Source organism: Corapipo altera, unplaced genomic scaffold, assembly GCF_003945725.1.
Source record: "Corapipo altera isolate COAL_440 unplaced genomic scaffold, ASM394572v1 62, whole genome shotgun sequence".
Classification (NCBI taxonomy): domain Eukaryota; kingdom Metazoa; phylum Chordata; class Aves; order Passeriformes; family Pipridae; genus Corapipo; species Corapipo altera.
This window is the reverse complement of record NW_020884894.1, coordinates 312,533-327,295: the sequence shown is the minus strand read 5'-3', so window position 1 is coordinate 327,295 and position 14,763 is coordinate 312,533. Positions and strand designations below refer to the sequence as shown.

The 14,763-nt window shown below is 42.8% G+C and overlaps 1 protein-coding gene across 2 annotated transcripts; it reads right to left on the bottom strand.

Moving 5' to 3' along the window:
- Positions 1-362: 362 nt before the first annotated feature.
- On the bottom strand, positions 363-14,720 carry AKTIP (AKT interacting protein). 2 transcript variants are annotated; one of them, XM_027646480.1, is made up of 10 exons: positions 14,690-14,720; positions 10,396-10,511; positions 8,929-9,134; positions 7,296-7,360; positions 7,107-7,207; positions 5,723-5,811; positions 5,551-5,649; positions 5,245-5,352; positions 3,877-3,937; positions 363-1,285 (listed from the first exon to the last, which is right to left on the bottom strand). In XM_027646480.1, exons 2-10 carry the CDS (start codon positions 10,435-10,437, stop codon positions 1,175-1,177), a joined length of 882 nt encoding a protein of 293 aa, XP_027502281.1. In that variant the 5' UTR covers positions 10,438-10,511; positions 14,690-14,720; the 3' UTR covers positions 363-1,174. The 2 variants fall into 2 exon arrangements, with proteins under 2 accessions (XP_027502281.1, XP_027502279.1); XM_027646478.1 differs by lacking the exon at positions 14,690-14,720 and having other exon boundaries at positions 363-1,282.
- Between the last annotated feature and the right edge of the window lie 43 nt (positions 14,721-14,763).

Here is a 14,763-nt window from a genome sequence, read left to right as displayed (position 1 = left end):
CAGATTGTTCCAGTTGGGTTGGCTCTAATGCCATCAGTGCAGGTAAGGGGAGCAAAGGAAAAGCAGCCCAGCTGTAAGGGGTTAACACTACCAGTTTTGAGAGGACAATCCTGTTAGGCAAGAAGAAGGCAACACACACCAGGCTGTGGCATTAGAAGACTCATGTGAAAAGCAAAAGCTTCTGTCCTGAGTTCACACAGGCTTTAGGGAGGTTTCCCTGTATGTGGAACACGAGTCTGTTCAGTACAGAACTGCTCCTGGTAGCCATTAACATCCCAAACAAGTACAGATGTATCCAAGTGCTTCCACTCTGGTTCCAGTCTTTGCTAAATGTCAACAATACACACCAATAGGGACAAAGCTACAGCACAGTTCCTTTTTATTTTAAGATGTCACTATTAACACACATTAGTCAAGCTATCCTAAGAAATCTCCTGGACACCCAGGGAATCTAAAACCCTCTAAGATTTTATTAGCTCAAGAGACCACCATTAAAAGCTTTGATTTTAGTGTTTATGTACTAGAAGTCTAACAAGCCTGACATTCTGCTCTGCCCCAGTCAGACTAATGTGTGCTTTAGTGACAAGAATCATTTACAAGTCAATAATACATCATGTCATCCCCAGCTTTACTTCTGGAAAGTGCTAAATGGAGTCGATGAACCGTCTATTTACAATTTCAAATCCTAACATATTTACAATAGAAACCAAAAGTATTTAAAACCATTAAATATAGTGTTTAACTCTGCTATATTAGTTTACATGAACACAGCTTAACTCTGGCATCATATTTCCAATACTAATATTTCTGCCAGTAATTTAAGATTCTTTTAAAAAATTGCTATTCCTGGAGGGAAAAAATAAAAGCTTAAAAACCAACCCAAAGCCTCCAGGCATTTCAGAGCCCTGAGGAATTACCCACCCTAGACAGTCTCCAGGTAGAAGTACTGCAGTGTTCAAGAGAGACTTCCAAACTCCAGGCAAGCCTTTAAAACCTAATGCATATGTAAAACATTAAGAGTCAGTAATCCACTGAACAGGTTTACTGGAGTCACTGCTACCATTCGGTTTTTACTAATCCATAGTCAAGAAGGAAACTGCTGCTTTGCTGTTTCTCCCTCCGTTACATTCCCTCCACCCACAGAAAGTGTTTTGTGCACCAGAGTCCAGGAAAGCTAAGTGGGCATCGTCTTCTCTTCTTTGCTGAAGGGCTGCACTGAGCCAGGCTTTACCCAGGACAGGCCAGAAACGTGCATGCTTTTGCAGTGCTGATCTTCCGTCTTCTTCTGGGGAGAACAAAGTTAAAGTTACAATTATTAGATACCAAAACCCTCTCAAGTTCCTCTCCATCCATTTTATCTTTGGCAAATACAGGCATAACAGAGGTTTGCACCATTTCCTCTCCTCAAAGAAGAACAGTAAGATGGCTATTGGTTTAATTTCTGGGAATGTGTGTGGCATCTGCAGAACCACCCTGACAATACAGGGGTTTTAATGACTTGGCTCCTGTACTGCTGCCCTACCCTACCCTAAAGTCTCAGAGATAACCAATTTGCTTGGAAGACCCAGCCCAGCACCACTGCCCTGCTCTTCTCCAGATTTCTGGCTTCTACAGAAAGAAGAGTCAATCCAAACCCAACCATTCCTGTCCCTAACCTGACACTGTACCTGTATGTACCTGGTGGTGCTGGCTGTGCTGTGGAAGGAACCTCCACCCCACCAGCAGCTGGGAACACAAATTAATGTGGTAAAGCAGCAAGTGGAGCCTTTGCTAAACCTGGGAGTTTATGCTTTCCAAGAATGGTCCTTCCCTGAGCATTTATCATGGTTAAATGCTTGAACAGTAACTATTACCCATCGCAGTGCAACAAACATTTTACTGACTATTGCAATTTAAAAAAAAAAAAAAGCTTCAAATTGAGGGAGAAAGATGCAACTTGGAGCATTTGTAGATTTAAAGTAGTTTAAGAGATCAGCAGGTTAGATACCTACTCTAGCTGGTTCAAGAAACAGCTTGCAGGGTTTTTTAAAATACCAGGAACTGTATGGTAACTACATCAAACCTGGAATGATGCACGGAGCTCTAAAGTGATAATTACATGTGCAGACTTTGTCATACCTTGGAAAGCCTTTTGCTTGACAAAGTAAATTAAGTCAGCAAGAAAACAGAACCTGCACTTCTGCCCCTCCCCATGCTTTGTGCACAAAGCTGACACTGTGTGACAGAACTGCCACAACACGTTGGACAACAGCAGACAAGAGGGATCAGTTAAGCCTGAGCCTGGCAGTGGCACCTGCCTTTCCCACAGGAACCACACCCAGCAAAAGCCACGTGCTCAGCAGGGAACTGGGACATCACAGCCCTTCTGGGACACAGCTCTAGAATGGCTCAGCTGTTTCCCAAGGCACAGGAATTACAGGGTAATAAAAAAAGGCTGTAGGAGAATTCAGGAACTTTTTACAGGCGATGTTCTCAGCTACACTAACATTTTGGAACAAATCCCTAAGGCACAGAAGCTGGGCTGTTCCTGCTATCAACAAACAACTCCAGTGACTAAGTACCATGCATGGAATAGTTAGTAAAGGTGTCAGTTTTCACCCAAAAAGAAGTTAACATGCATCTCCAAGGAAAAAGGACAAAAGAAAAGCCATTGTTTGCTATCAGCCTCTGAGACATCATCATACCCCTTCCATTTCAAGGGCCTTGACCCATTCTTTCTCTTCAGATCTTTGATTTAAAGGATAAGAAAGAAGGAGGTAGAGAATGAAGAAGAAAAAAGAAGTGTCAAAAGTATTTCTTAAGTTTCATAAGAACATCAAGAAGTCATAATCTGATCAAAATATTTTCCTTTGTGTTCTAGAGCTCTGATGTGATTCTGGCAGTTGGGAGCATTGCCATACTGAGCTTACAGGGAGTTTATTATATTAAGATAAATTTAAAAATCTCACCCATGCCAGAAGACACACAAGAAAGTGAGTTAAAGGTTGCAGTGAGGAAGACTGAAGTCTGGACTGACAAAAAAACCCTAAAATTAATTTTTAATTGCAAAACAACCAGCAAACCACACCACAGCTTCAGCCGAAGTCAGTGACTAAGGTATGCAGAGGGCATTTCCTTGCCAGTCCAGCTAAGACAGCAGCCACCATTTCAGAATCCCTACCAGTGGATTGACTTGTCAGGCCATTCACTGCAAACTCAGAATTGCTGTGTGCCAGCTCTTGTCACAGAATTAAAGAAGTGATTACAAAAACAGAATAAAAAACCCCACAAAGAGCCCCCATCCCAAAACCAAAGGTGAAAGCTCTATGAGCCAATACATTCTTCCTCTGTCAGTAAGAGCACTTTGTGATGGAAGGGACTCAGAACCCTTGGTGAGCTGATGTGTTATCACAAATCAGCAGTGTTAGAGATGGGAGCAAGGGACTGTGCCTGTGTTGTTTCAGAAACTTTGCAATGAGAAGAAATTGCTGAGGCTTTGATTCAGTAAGGAAAGATCTCTCAACAGAAGAAAGCCAAGAAGCAGGAGACTGTCAGGTTATGCAGAAGTGCTAACAAATATGACAAGTGCAGGACAAGCTAACAGGCAGGCAGCAAACCTCTTCTCTCCCCTTCTTCCCCCCTTCCATCCATAAAAAAAAAAAATCTGCCAAGTGTGCCAATAGTTGTACTAACAAAGCTTTCTATCTGGCTAAGTGATTAATTGCTTAACACACTGAAGTTAGAACAGTGACATAACTGCTTCATTAGGAGACAAAATCGGTTCCAGCATGCCTGCTGAGCCAAGAGGGGTGGAATAAGGTCTGTCTAGTACACAGAGAGACAGAGAACCTTTCTTCCCATATCAGGCAGTAAACCCCTCCTAGACTTTGCACATACCTTCTGAGTCAACATCTTCTCTCTAGCTTCATCATGTATAGCTGGATTCCACGGAGAAAAACTATAGAGAAAGTACAGTTAACTCTTACTTGGCATATTTGCAAACCACAGCAAAGACAGAGCAAAAAGTAGTGATTTTCCCTAGTTCAGCTTGTTGAATTTCAAGTAAACTGTGAGTTTTCAGTGTTAAAACATACAGTTAAGAATTAACATTGTCATGGATCTATTCAACAATATATGTTTAGGTTTACACTTCTGTCTGTAATGAGAACTGGCAATTCAGCATGTGCTAATCAAAATATTACTCATATTCACCATGAAGCTGTCTGTTCCATCCCCCAAGCTTTTCAAAGACAGACCAAATCTACAGTCAGACAAACTGAGTTCAGGAAAGCCAAAAAGCAGTACCTATTTCATGGGCATTTCTGCTTGAGGGAGGTAGGTGTTTTGGAGCTTTTTGTTTGTTCTGAGTTTTTTATTAAATCTTGGTTGCTTAGTGAAAAAACAGTAAACACAAGTGTCTGATTACATTTAAGATTCACAGAATCAAAATCACAGAATGACTGGGGTTGGAACAGACCTGTGGAGATCATCAAGTCCAACCTCCCTCCCCTAGAACAGGTTCCACAGGATTGTGTCCAGGGAAGTTTTGAATATCTCCAGAGGCAAAGACTCCACAGCCTCTCTGGGTAGCCTGTTCCAGAGCTCTGTCACCCTCACAGTAAAGAGGTTTTTCCTTATATTCAGATGGGAGTTCCTGTGTTTCAGTTTGTGCCTGTCACTCCTTGACCCGTCTCTGGGCACCACTGAAAAGAGCCTGGTTTCCTGCTTTTGACACTCTCAGATACTTCTATGCATTCTTTAGGTCCTCTCTCAGACATCTCTTCTGAAGGCTGAACAGGTCCAGCTCCCTGGGCCTTCATAGGAGAGATGTTCCAGTCCCTTAATCATCTTTGTTGCCTCCTCTGGACCTGCTCCAGGAGCTCCATGTCTCTCCTGTCCTGAGGAGCCCAGAGCTGGACACAGCACTCCAGACATGCCTCACTAGGGCTGAGTAGAGGGGCAGGAGCACCTCCCTTGACCTGCTGACAATGCTCTTCCTAATGTTCCCAGGATCCCATTGGCCTTCTTGGCCACAGGGGCACAGGGATGGCTCATGGACAGCTTGTTGTCCACTGGGACTTCACCCAATGTTAAACAGAGGGAAATTAGGGTTGGAATATTCAAAGCATTACTATGAGTGTAAGAAAAACCAGGTCAGTCAGCTTGGCAGAGAAAGGCTGCCATCAGGAACCACACCAAAACTTGCTCTCGAAGCACTAGGACATTAGGGTGAAACATTAGGGTGAATTTGTTGACAGTACTCACATGATTGCATAGGGGTCCTCTATTTTAGGCTGATCAAATAAATGACTACTGCACAGTTTGACACTGTCCACCACTTTACTTTTGAACAACTGAATATCCTTTTCATACCTGAAAGACAGAAGTAAGTAACATTAGACTTCGCCCTAGAAGCACACACTGACTTGACAAAGCCCCAGCTTGAGTTCTTAATGCAATCAAGTCTGGAGGCAGAGACTATGAGCAGAGAGACAGTCTTACAAACCTTGTTTCTGCAAGTCTATGCAAAAATCTCCTGAGACCAGGTCTATACACATGGAAGATACTTACAGCACTGCAGCCTCAGGGTTCAGAGGACTAGTTGTATCAATCTTGTAGAAGACTCTGCGAGCATACATTAACACTTGCCATATGTGATTATGATTTCGCCTAAAAAGAACAAAAACACAATGAAGAAAGGAACAAACTCCCCAAGTTTACACATCAATATGTTACCACTAACCTCCATTTTGCAAATGCTCTTTTTACATCCAGTTCACCAGATAAAGGGTCCACTAGCGGGTGGAAGACGGGCAGATCAAACACCAAGCGCTGCATTAGAAAAAAGCAATTCCTTATGACACCTTCAATCCTAATGCCAACAGCCCTGGGTGAAGGTCAGCCAGAGCTTTCAAATACTAATTCATTGTTACTGTATCAAAAGAAAGCAATTCCAGTGATTTGTACCAGCTGTGAAACTGTAACCCAACACACCTGTGTTACATGCAGGGTCTTGTCCTCTCTCACATGCTATCACCAAATCAGGATACTAATCTAGTTAACTGCACAGGCACCAGTGCCAACACAGGTAATAATATCAGATAAGATCAGATTAAAGGAGTTTTTCTGGTTTAACTATTTGTGACTGAGAGCTTTTTACATACTTGAGCTACAGTAAATGTTTTTTATCCTATACATTTTTAATTAAACTGTGCAGTGACATCACAGTGTCTTCAGCCCTGTACAGCTGATTTCCTCCAGTGTTAAGACATCCTTCCAAGAGGAAACTTAGGTTCAAGAGGAAGGTTCTAAAGCCCTCTTACAGCGAAAGAATAACGGCTGGTTGAGAGATACTAAAGTCCAACCTTTAAAAGAAACTGTTTCGTACTAATTCTGTCCTTTTAAAGATGACAGCTTTACACAAAACTTGACACTGAGCAGACAGACAGCTTCCTGAGGTAGCAATTTGTTCTCAGCTACAGCAGTTATGTACACCTCCTCCAAATCTTCCTCTTAAAGAAATTTGGCCAAGAGGGTCAGCTGCTCCGCTCTGGAAAGTCACACTACCACAAAATAACTTTTTTATGTTTTAATTGGTCGAAAAACTTTTCACTAAAGAGAAAAAGAGAAAGCAGAGATGGAAGGTAACATCATACTACCTACGTCCTCCCTTTGTTTCACCACATTCTCCTAAAGTTCTTTTAGTTCCTTGTTTCAATGTAACTTAGAAGAGACAAGCAAGAACTCCTACAGCAAGCACAGAGCAGGTGTCTGGATTTTATGTTCCATTATATCACTACTCAGAATTTGGATACCTCTAAGTGTTTCAATGTGAACTTTTTGCTGAGGAAGTAGCAAATCAAGAGTTGAAGTAAAGAACTGGTTGATTACTTAATACTCTACTGCAGCTAAACTCAGGAAGTTCACTCTACACCAGTCTTAGTAATCAGAGTAACATGATTCCTCCACACATGTTAGCAAATATGGACAAGACATTGCAAGTGAGCCCAGCTAACTGAACAAAATTAGTTCAAGGAAAAGAGAAGCTAATTGGTACATCAGCTTTAACAAAAAGCCACGCCTAAACCACCAGAAAAAAGAAAAACTCAATACACACAACCACTTACCGGGCAGTCTCCGTCTGGGTAATTATCAGGAATATAGACAGTGAATTTAAACACACCATCCTGGTAGAGCCCATGTCTTATGAATATTACACCAAACCACACTGCAAGTGAGAAAGTTTGCTTGAGTGAAAGAATTTATAGATACATAAACATAAAAAAAAAAAAGTTCAAAGTTAAGTTTAAACTTACTTAACGCTGATCGGTAGGACGGCTGCACGTACACGCCTGGCAGCTTCTGCTTCACAACCAAGGTACTGCAATCAGAGCCAGCACTCAGAGGAGCTCCACAACTACACTGACAGCAGCAAACCCAGAACCACCCACAGCTTAACAGGGGCTTCTTCCACAGACCTACTCTCAATTCCCAAGGGCAAGGCTGCTCACTGAAGGAGGTGGCAGAAAACTAGTGAAAACACATTCTTTCCCCCTTGCTTTTCCCACCCCTCCACTGAGTTATTAACATAAAACACCATTTCTCTTGATAAAATAGAGAAATAGAAATAAATTCTTCACCCAGTAGATGCATTTAATGCATGACAGTACAAAATTTTACAACTTTATACTGAGACCCCAGTTTCAAAGTAAGGAAGAAAAGATTTGCAGTCAATTGTAGTTATTGCTGAAGTGTGACCAAATTTAACCTCAATTTTAAACAAGTTAGCTATTCAGTTTTACATGACACTATGCTGCAGGTCAAACTGAAATTATACTGGCAATGGACAAAACAAAAACCCCAAATTTTTAATTTAATGGGTTTTCCAGTTACTTGGCATATGGCTCCATTAAATTGGATTCTGCATACTTTCACAAATAAACAACAATCTTAAAGTGAAATATTAACAGTTCTCTGCTTACAATTTCCACAATATCAGTTATTATTTCCCTAATAATGAATTTGTTAAACTACAGGAGTTTACATTATGGTACCAAGAAAAACATCTTTCTTGAATTAAGAAGTCAGGGTCAGTACCTTGAAAAAGAGATAAATGTCTTGAGAGTTCTCACTTTCAACGTAACGGTTAAATGCAAGAACTGAGACTTAGTGTTGCATAAAGGACTCCAGGGATTTCATTCCAAAAGGCAGTACATACTTGAGAATGCAGTATGTCTAGTACAGAGGAAGTCCCTTCAGCTTTGTAGCACTAATCAGTTATATAACTGGAAAGTTTTGAGGACAAACTGAGATTTTTATGCTCCCACAGAAGTCTACAAATCACTAGACTGGGTCAAATGCAACTGCTCCAATAAAGCTATTTAATCACCCCATCTCCTCCCTCACTTAAATATCACTAAAAGATAGGAATATATTCTTCCTAACATCCACTTGATCAGCTGCATCAGGCAGCATTCAAGTGTTCCATGTAACAACTGAAGGAAGCTCCCACATCCTGGGACATCTCCATTAGACAGTACCATACATTCATAACCTTCTCCCCACTCGCTATCTGCTTGCTTCTATTTCAATACTTGTTTCAAATACTTGGTATTCCTGATCAAAAAGCTGTTAGGATAACTGGTCAGGACACAAAAACTCACAAGGTGTCTACTTCAGGATTGAGAAATGCAATCATTCAGAGAATGACATCTAAAACCACCCCTTAAAATCTTATTTTCTTCTCCCTTTCTGTCTCAAGAGATTGAGACTGCTGCTCCAGAAAAAGAACTTTCCACAACTGAAGTTTTAACACCTCCTTCAGGGACTATGGCAGAGGCAGCATGCAAGAACTAGGTCCCTGCAGGGGAAACCTGCAGGGTTTTTTCCCCACTGAAGCATAAGCCCAGTGACCTAAAATAAGACAAAAAAAAAGAAGTGAAAACCTACAATTCTGCAAGAAGAGAATACTCCAGATAAAAAGGTCCATAAGAAGCATGTGTTCCATTTGTGGACTGGGATGATGCAGCAGGTGAAGCAGGCTTGGTTATTGGCACAGCATTCTTTGGAATAGAAGGCAACTGTTTCTTTGTAGAGGCTCGCAGGGGACTGGTTCGCAGCTCTCCACTCAAAGTTTTCTCTTCAGCATCCGGTCTCTGTTAAATTAAAGGAGAACCACAATATCACAGGCTGTATTTCATAAACATTTAACATACATTAACACAGGTTTAAACCCAACTTTGCTAATTACAAGTTAGTCCACTGAAATGTATCTCGGGTTTTGGTGTTCTATTGCTTGGAGTGGGGGGTGAGCAGATGTCTCTTTGCATTTTGATTTTGAATAGATTTTTATTCAATTAAAGCCAACCTACAAGCACAAAAGTATTCAATGATGGATAGGAAACCTGCAGATTAGGACAAATGCTTAAGGAGGCTTACATTTATTTAGAACCTGAAACCAGACAGTATATAACATCAGCTTAGAAGTCAATCTATTTCTAGCACCCAGTGCATCAAGATAAATCATTTCTACTGACAGGCATCCCAACATTGCAGACTTCAAAGACTCTTTAAAAGTAGTGTAGTAAAACTGAGATGAAAAAAGAAAGTTTCACATATTTCACTTTCTGCTTGTGCTTAAGACATCAACATTCCACTTGGAACTGATCCTACAGCCCACTCTCTGTGTGAGAATCACCACTTGGCAGTGATATCAAGTTTAAATAGTTTTACTGTAGGGAACCTTTTTATGTCTTTGCTGTCTTTCCTTAAAAGAAAAAACCAAACCACTCCCCACAAACAGTGCACCATGTACAGACCCCAAAATCATTCTGCAGACTGCAAGACAAACCTACAGGCTACAGACTTGTGCTTAGGCTCTGTGTGGTGACTAAAGGCATTATTTAAGCTACAGCATTTTGAAGCACCTGAGACTTGGACTAGTAACAATACCTATATCACAAGCATTATCAATAAATTTATATAATTTGCCCTAGTACTGAACACCTGAGAAGTCATCAGCCCTAGAACCATCCTGCTTTTATTACTGCTACAACCTAAAGCAGCAATAGCACTATGGAGGCACAATTTTGTCAAGGCTCACTGCACATGAAATACCTGGCTAAGCTCTACATACAACAGTAAACAAATGCCCTAAGAAAAAAGTGATTCAGCCACTTGAACGAGTTTGTTTCATGTTTCCTACTTAAAGATAAGAAAAGTCAACAAAATCTGGAGTAGACTCTTTCCACAGGCACATTCCAGTTAATGTAGCTCAAAGCTAATTTATACCAGTCAGTGACCACAACCCTCGGGATAAACACACACACCATTTGCAGATCACCTGATGGTTCTTTCCAGAACTGCTGCCACCCCTCACAGCATGACAACACTTCATGGCATCCACTCATTACATACCTTGCGCACAGAACCTGTAGACATGCTCCAGAAAGTGTTCATAACGTGTATTTCAAATAAAGGGCTGAAACTTTTCAGTGTCTTCAGAGTATCCTCAGGCCTTTCTGATTTACACCCTAAAAGTACACAGAATGAATATGCATTTTAACAGATAAACAGGACTCGACATATAAATAGGACCCAGATCTCATTCTGCAGCCAGCATTATATTTCTGTAACTTCAGAAAAAAAACTTCATGTAGTTAAGACCAACAATAGCCAAAAGTGCCTAAGCTCTCTCACGTTAGACTCCAGAACAGTAACATGTCTATTTTTGTGTGTGAATCCCTGCCCTCTTTCTGCTACAAACACACTCTACATTCTGCATTCCACATTTGTCTTGTCAACAATTAAAAAAAATAAAAATATCTGTTGGCTCAGCAGAGTCAGGAAAGATCCTCTACACGTGCAAATATTAAAAAATTATCACCTCACCACTTCAGTCCAGCCCCAGACAGCACTACGACCCCAGGGCAAGAGAAAGCCATTAAGTGCCACCCCTCACATACACTGTTGACTTTGTACATTTCTGAAGTGCCCCAGTTTGAGAAGTTTCCTGACATTCCCAGTGACAGAGATGATCCTCCCATTGAGTTCCATCGTGTATGTGTCATTTTGTTTTCGTCTGCATTGGAACATCACCAGGAACAGACAAAGCCACAGAACACAGAAGTTTTTCTGTAGCTTATTCAGTGGTTTCATTACAAGCACTAAGGCTTAGCGTTCCTCAGATCAGCAGTTCAATAACAAGGACTTCAGCAATGTTTGGGAGTTTCAGTGTCATCTGCTGTTTATGTCCTTGTTTTTCTTGCTTTCCTTTTTTTTTTTAAAGTCTTGCTGTTGCTTGTGCAAGAACTTTCATCTACAGCACCTTTTGTCTAGCACAGCCTATTCCCTCCACTATTTTTTCCCCTCCAGTTCTCCTACTTTCCCTCCTCATCCCACCTTCCCATTTCTGATTCCATTAACAAAGATTTTGAGGCAATTCACTTTACTCAATTTCTTTAATATGGAGTTGTACAACACTGACCAAGGCAATTAATGGGATGTAAGAGAGTAGAGCCAATGCCACAGGCTTCTACTGTGGTCAACACTACATTTTCCTATGGTAAGCAAGGCAGCATCTGTTCACCATTGGTTTGATCTCTTTATAAAGAAAAATGTTAATGTTATGACCAAACTCTTCCTAAAAGTAAAATAAATGCCAATCTTGTTAAAATTTAGAAAAAAAATATGCAGACAATTTATCAAAAGAAAATCTAGGAATGGCAAATATTTAAAAGAAACATTAATATCTAATCCTGGGTAGCCTTCTAGGCTGTGTAGCAGCCAAGCATTCAAAAAATGCAACACCTTTCAGAAAAGCATTGAAAAAGAATTAATTTCCCCAACCAAAAATCATCTCAGACATTCCAGTACACACGATTCCTCCGGGTATTTTCCCCCTTCAGCAGCCAGAGTCTCACATCATTCTGAGCCACTGAAAGCAGAAAGCCAAAGCACGGCTACTGCGCTGGCATGCCCTGTGAGAGCAGGCAGAAGATGTTTTCACTTTTCCCCATCTCTTGTCTGGAAAGCAGAGTCATGCCAGAGGGCTGTGCCACAGGCCTTTTCCATCAAACCCAGCCAGACTAAGACAACAAGACGCTGGACTAGGAAGGTACGAGACATTTCCTCAGGAAACTCCGGCGTAACCAGAGGGTGGAGGAACTGACGCACAGAGCACCTGAGTGCCTGGGCTCTGACAAGAGAGAAAAGTGCTGGAAGCTGAGGCACAGGCTGGAAGACAATTAGCTGGAATCTGGAGCGATTATGGGGTTGGAGCGGGATTATTTTCGTTCTGTTTGTTTTGGGCTGGTGTTTTTTTACGACTGGGTACTATAAACTGCATTGTCCCGGAACCAGAGATGTAAGAACAGGAGTTGAGCAGGACAAAGAATAATGTGTACATAAAAACCAGCCAAATCTATTCCCAGTGAAACAGGGAACTGTCCCAGAAGCTTGGCAACTGGTGCTAGATGGAGTTCAGTTACCGGATCCACCTTATCAAGATGCCTACTAACAGACTACTAAGGGCAAACAAAAGGTTATTTTAGCTCTAGTTAAACTAAAGAATAACTTCCAGAGGTTCTCATGCACATTCATCTTTTATCCGTTTGCTTGCCAGTAATAAGTCATATATGGTATTGTCCTAAACTTATTGTTAAACTGTTTCCACTCTCATTCACCTATAAAAATACTGTTTATGATGGAGAACTAATAACCTCAGAGGACCAGCTTCCCAGAGAATGGCCTTTCAAAGCCTTTTAAGGTGTTTTAAGAGTTTATTTCTAATCCCAGTCACTCCTTCTAGTTATGTTATGTGCAAGTAGAGAACAGAAGCCCTAAAGGAAACTTATCCACAACTGCTTATGCTCTCTAGTACCTTCACAATTTACTACCCATCATTAAACACAAAAATGACTAAAACAAGTATGAAAGATAATAACCCAGTAACAGCACATTTAAGTTGGACTGCCTATCCTACTTCTCACTGTGTCTGCAGCACACAGAGGAGAGCCAAGTCCCCATATCATTAATGGAATTTCTAGGCAGTTTAGTCATTCAGCCTTACACAGGGCTCAGTGTCTATCACAAGGCACCCACCATTACGGCACCTTATGGTGTTGTGACTACTGAAGCCACCAGTTTCCCAAAAGAACTCAATACACTCTCCTCATTTGTGAGAAGGGAATAAAAACATTCAAAATCATCCCCCTCTCTCATTTCACACTGTCAACATTCAGAGCACCTCATCCAACAAGAGGTTTGATAGTGTGCCACTCTGTAGTACATTCTACTAATTTCTCCTACTGTAAGAATAGCAAGTAACAGCAACCCTCCTGAGCTGTCCTCCTCCCACGGGCCTTTTACGGCTATCTCCTCCTCTAGTGTTCTCGCTCTAGTTCCAACAGCAATCAAAAAAAGGCAGAACACAAACCTGTGAAGAAGCATTACTTCAAATGCTGCTTCTTGGAAAGGCCTTTTAACTTCTATACAGCACCACATTGCTGAAGTCCTTTCACACCGGGACCAAAAGCCACCTGCTGCCAGGCACAACCCCACGTCCACATCCTCCAGGTGCACAACAAACAAGAGCAGTCAGAGCAAGTGTAAACTCCCCTGGTACTTCAACAGCACTCTAAAATACTTCAAAAACCCAAAGTTGTCACTAATGAAAACTTAGAATTTACTTTGCTTTTGCACCTTTTTCTTCTGTGCACTAAGTATTCTCATTAAAGATCTCTTATTTTACCTACTGTCACAGCAGGCATCATATTTTTCCCCTGTCACCAACAGAGTTATTAGATCAAATGCAACACTAAAGCAATTTGACAAAAAACTTTATCTGCCTGGAACAGAGCACTCTTCTGAAGATTTTCTGGAAACATCAACAAATCAAAGGGAGCCACTCCTACACCTGGGAACAAACTGAGCTACTTCGGCAGAGCACCAGAGAACAATGGGTGTTGAACACACAGTGTTACGTGCTTGCCCAGCACCTCCAGCTGACAGCTTACACTAGAACTTATTTCTCCTGAGCACAGGCACTCCCGATCCTCCCTGGACCCAAGGACCTCTCGCCTAGACCTCAACCTGCCGGACAGCGCGGGAGCCGCAGGTGGCGGAGCACAGGCACAGTGACCAGCAGAGCCTGTTCGCCAACTCGTCCTCCAGGGGCGGGTTACACCTTCCACACCAACACCTGCTGCTACGAGGTGCAGCATTCCTTAACAAGTTTCTCTAGGAAACTGCAGCCTACGCCAACGAAATCAGACCTGAAGGACACAGGGGGATGTCCGGCCGAGTCCCACGGGGCGGCAGGTCGCGGAGGGAGGGACCTGTCAGCCGGGTCACGGGAGGGAAGCAGCAGCCCTGCCCCCGGCCGGTGCCCGCGGTGTTCCCCGCCGAGGCCGCGGCCGTGCCCTGCGACGGGCGGAGGGTCGGAGGCCGCCGGGCCCGGCCCCGCGGTGTGTCCCCGGGCCGGACCGAGCGAACACCCTCGTCCGGGCGGGGCCGCGGCTCCCAACGGGCCCAACGGGCGGCGCGGCCCCTCCCGGACACCGGTGCCGGTGTCGGGTCCGCCAGTGCCGCCGCCCCCGAGCCCGGCGGGGCTGCCCGCGCCCCCCCGCCCCGCAGGGACGGTGCCCCCGCGCCCACCGCCGCCGTTCCGCCCTGGAGGGCCGTGCCGGGCGCTGCGGCCCTGCTCACTCACCCGCCGAGGCTCCGCCGCTCCCCCGCGCGGCCCAAAAAAAAAAAAAAAAAAAAAAAAAAAAAAAAAAAAAAAAA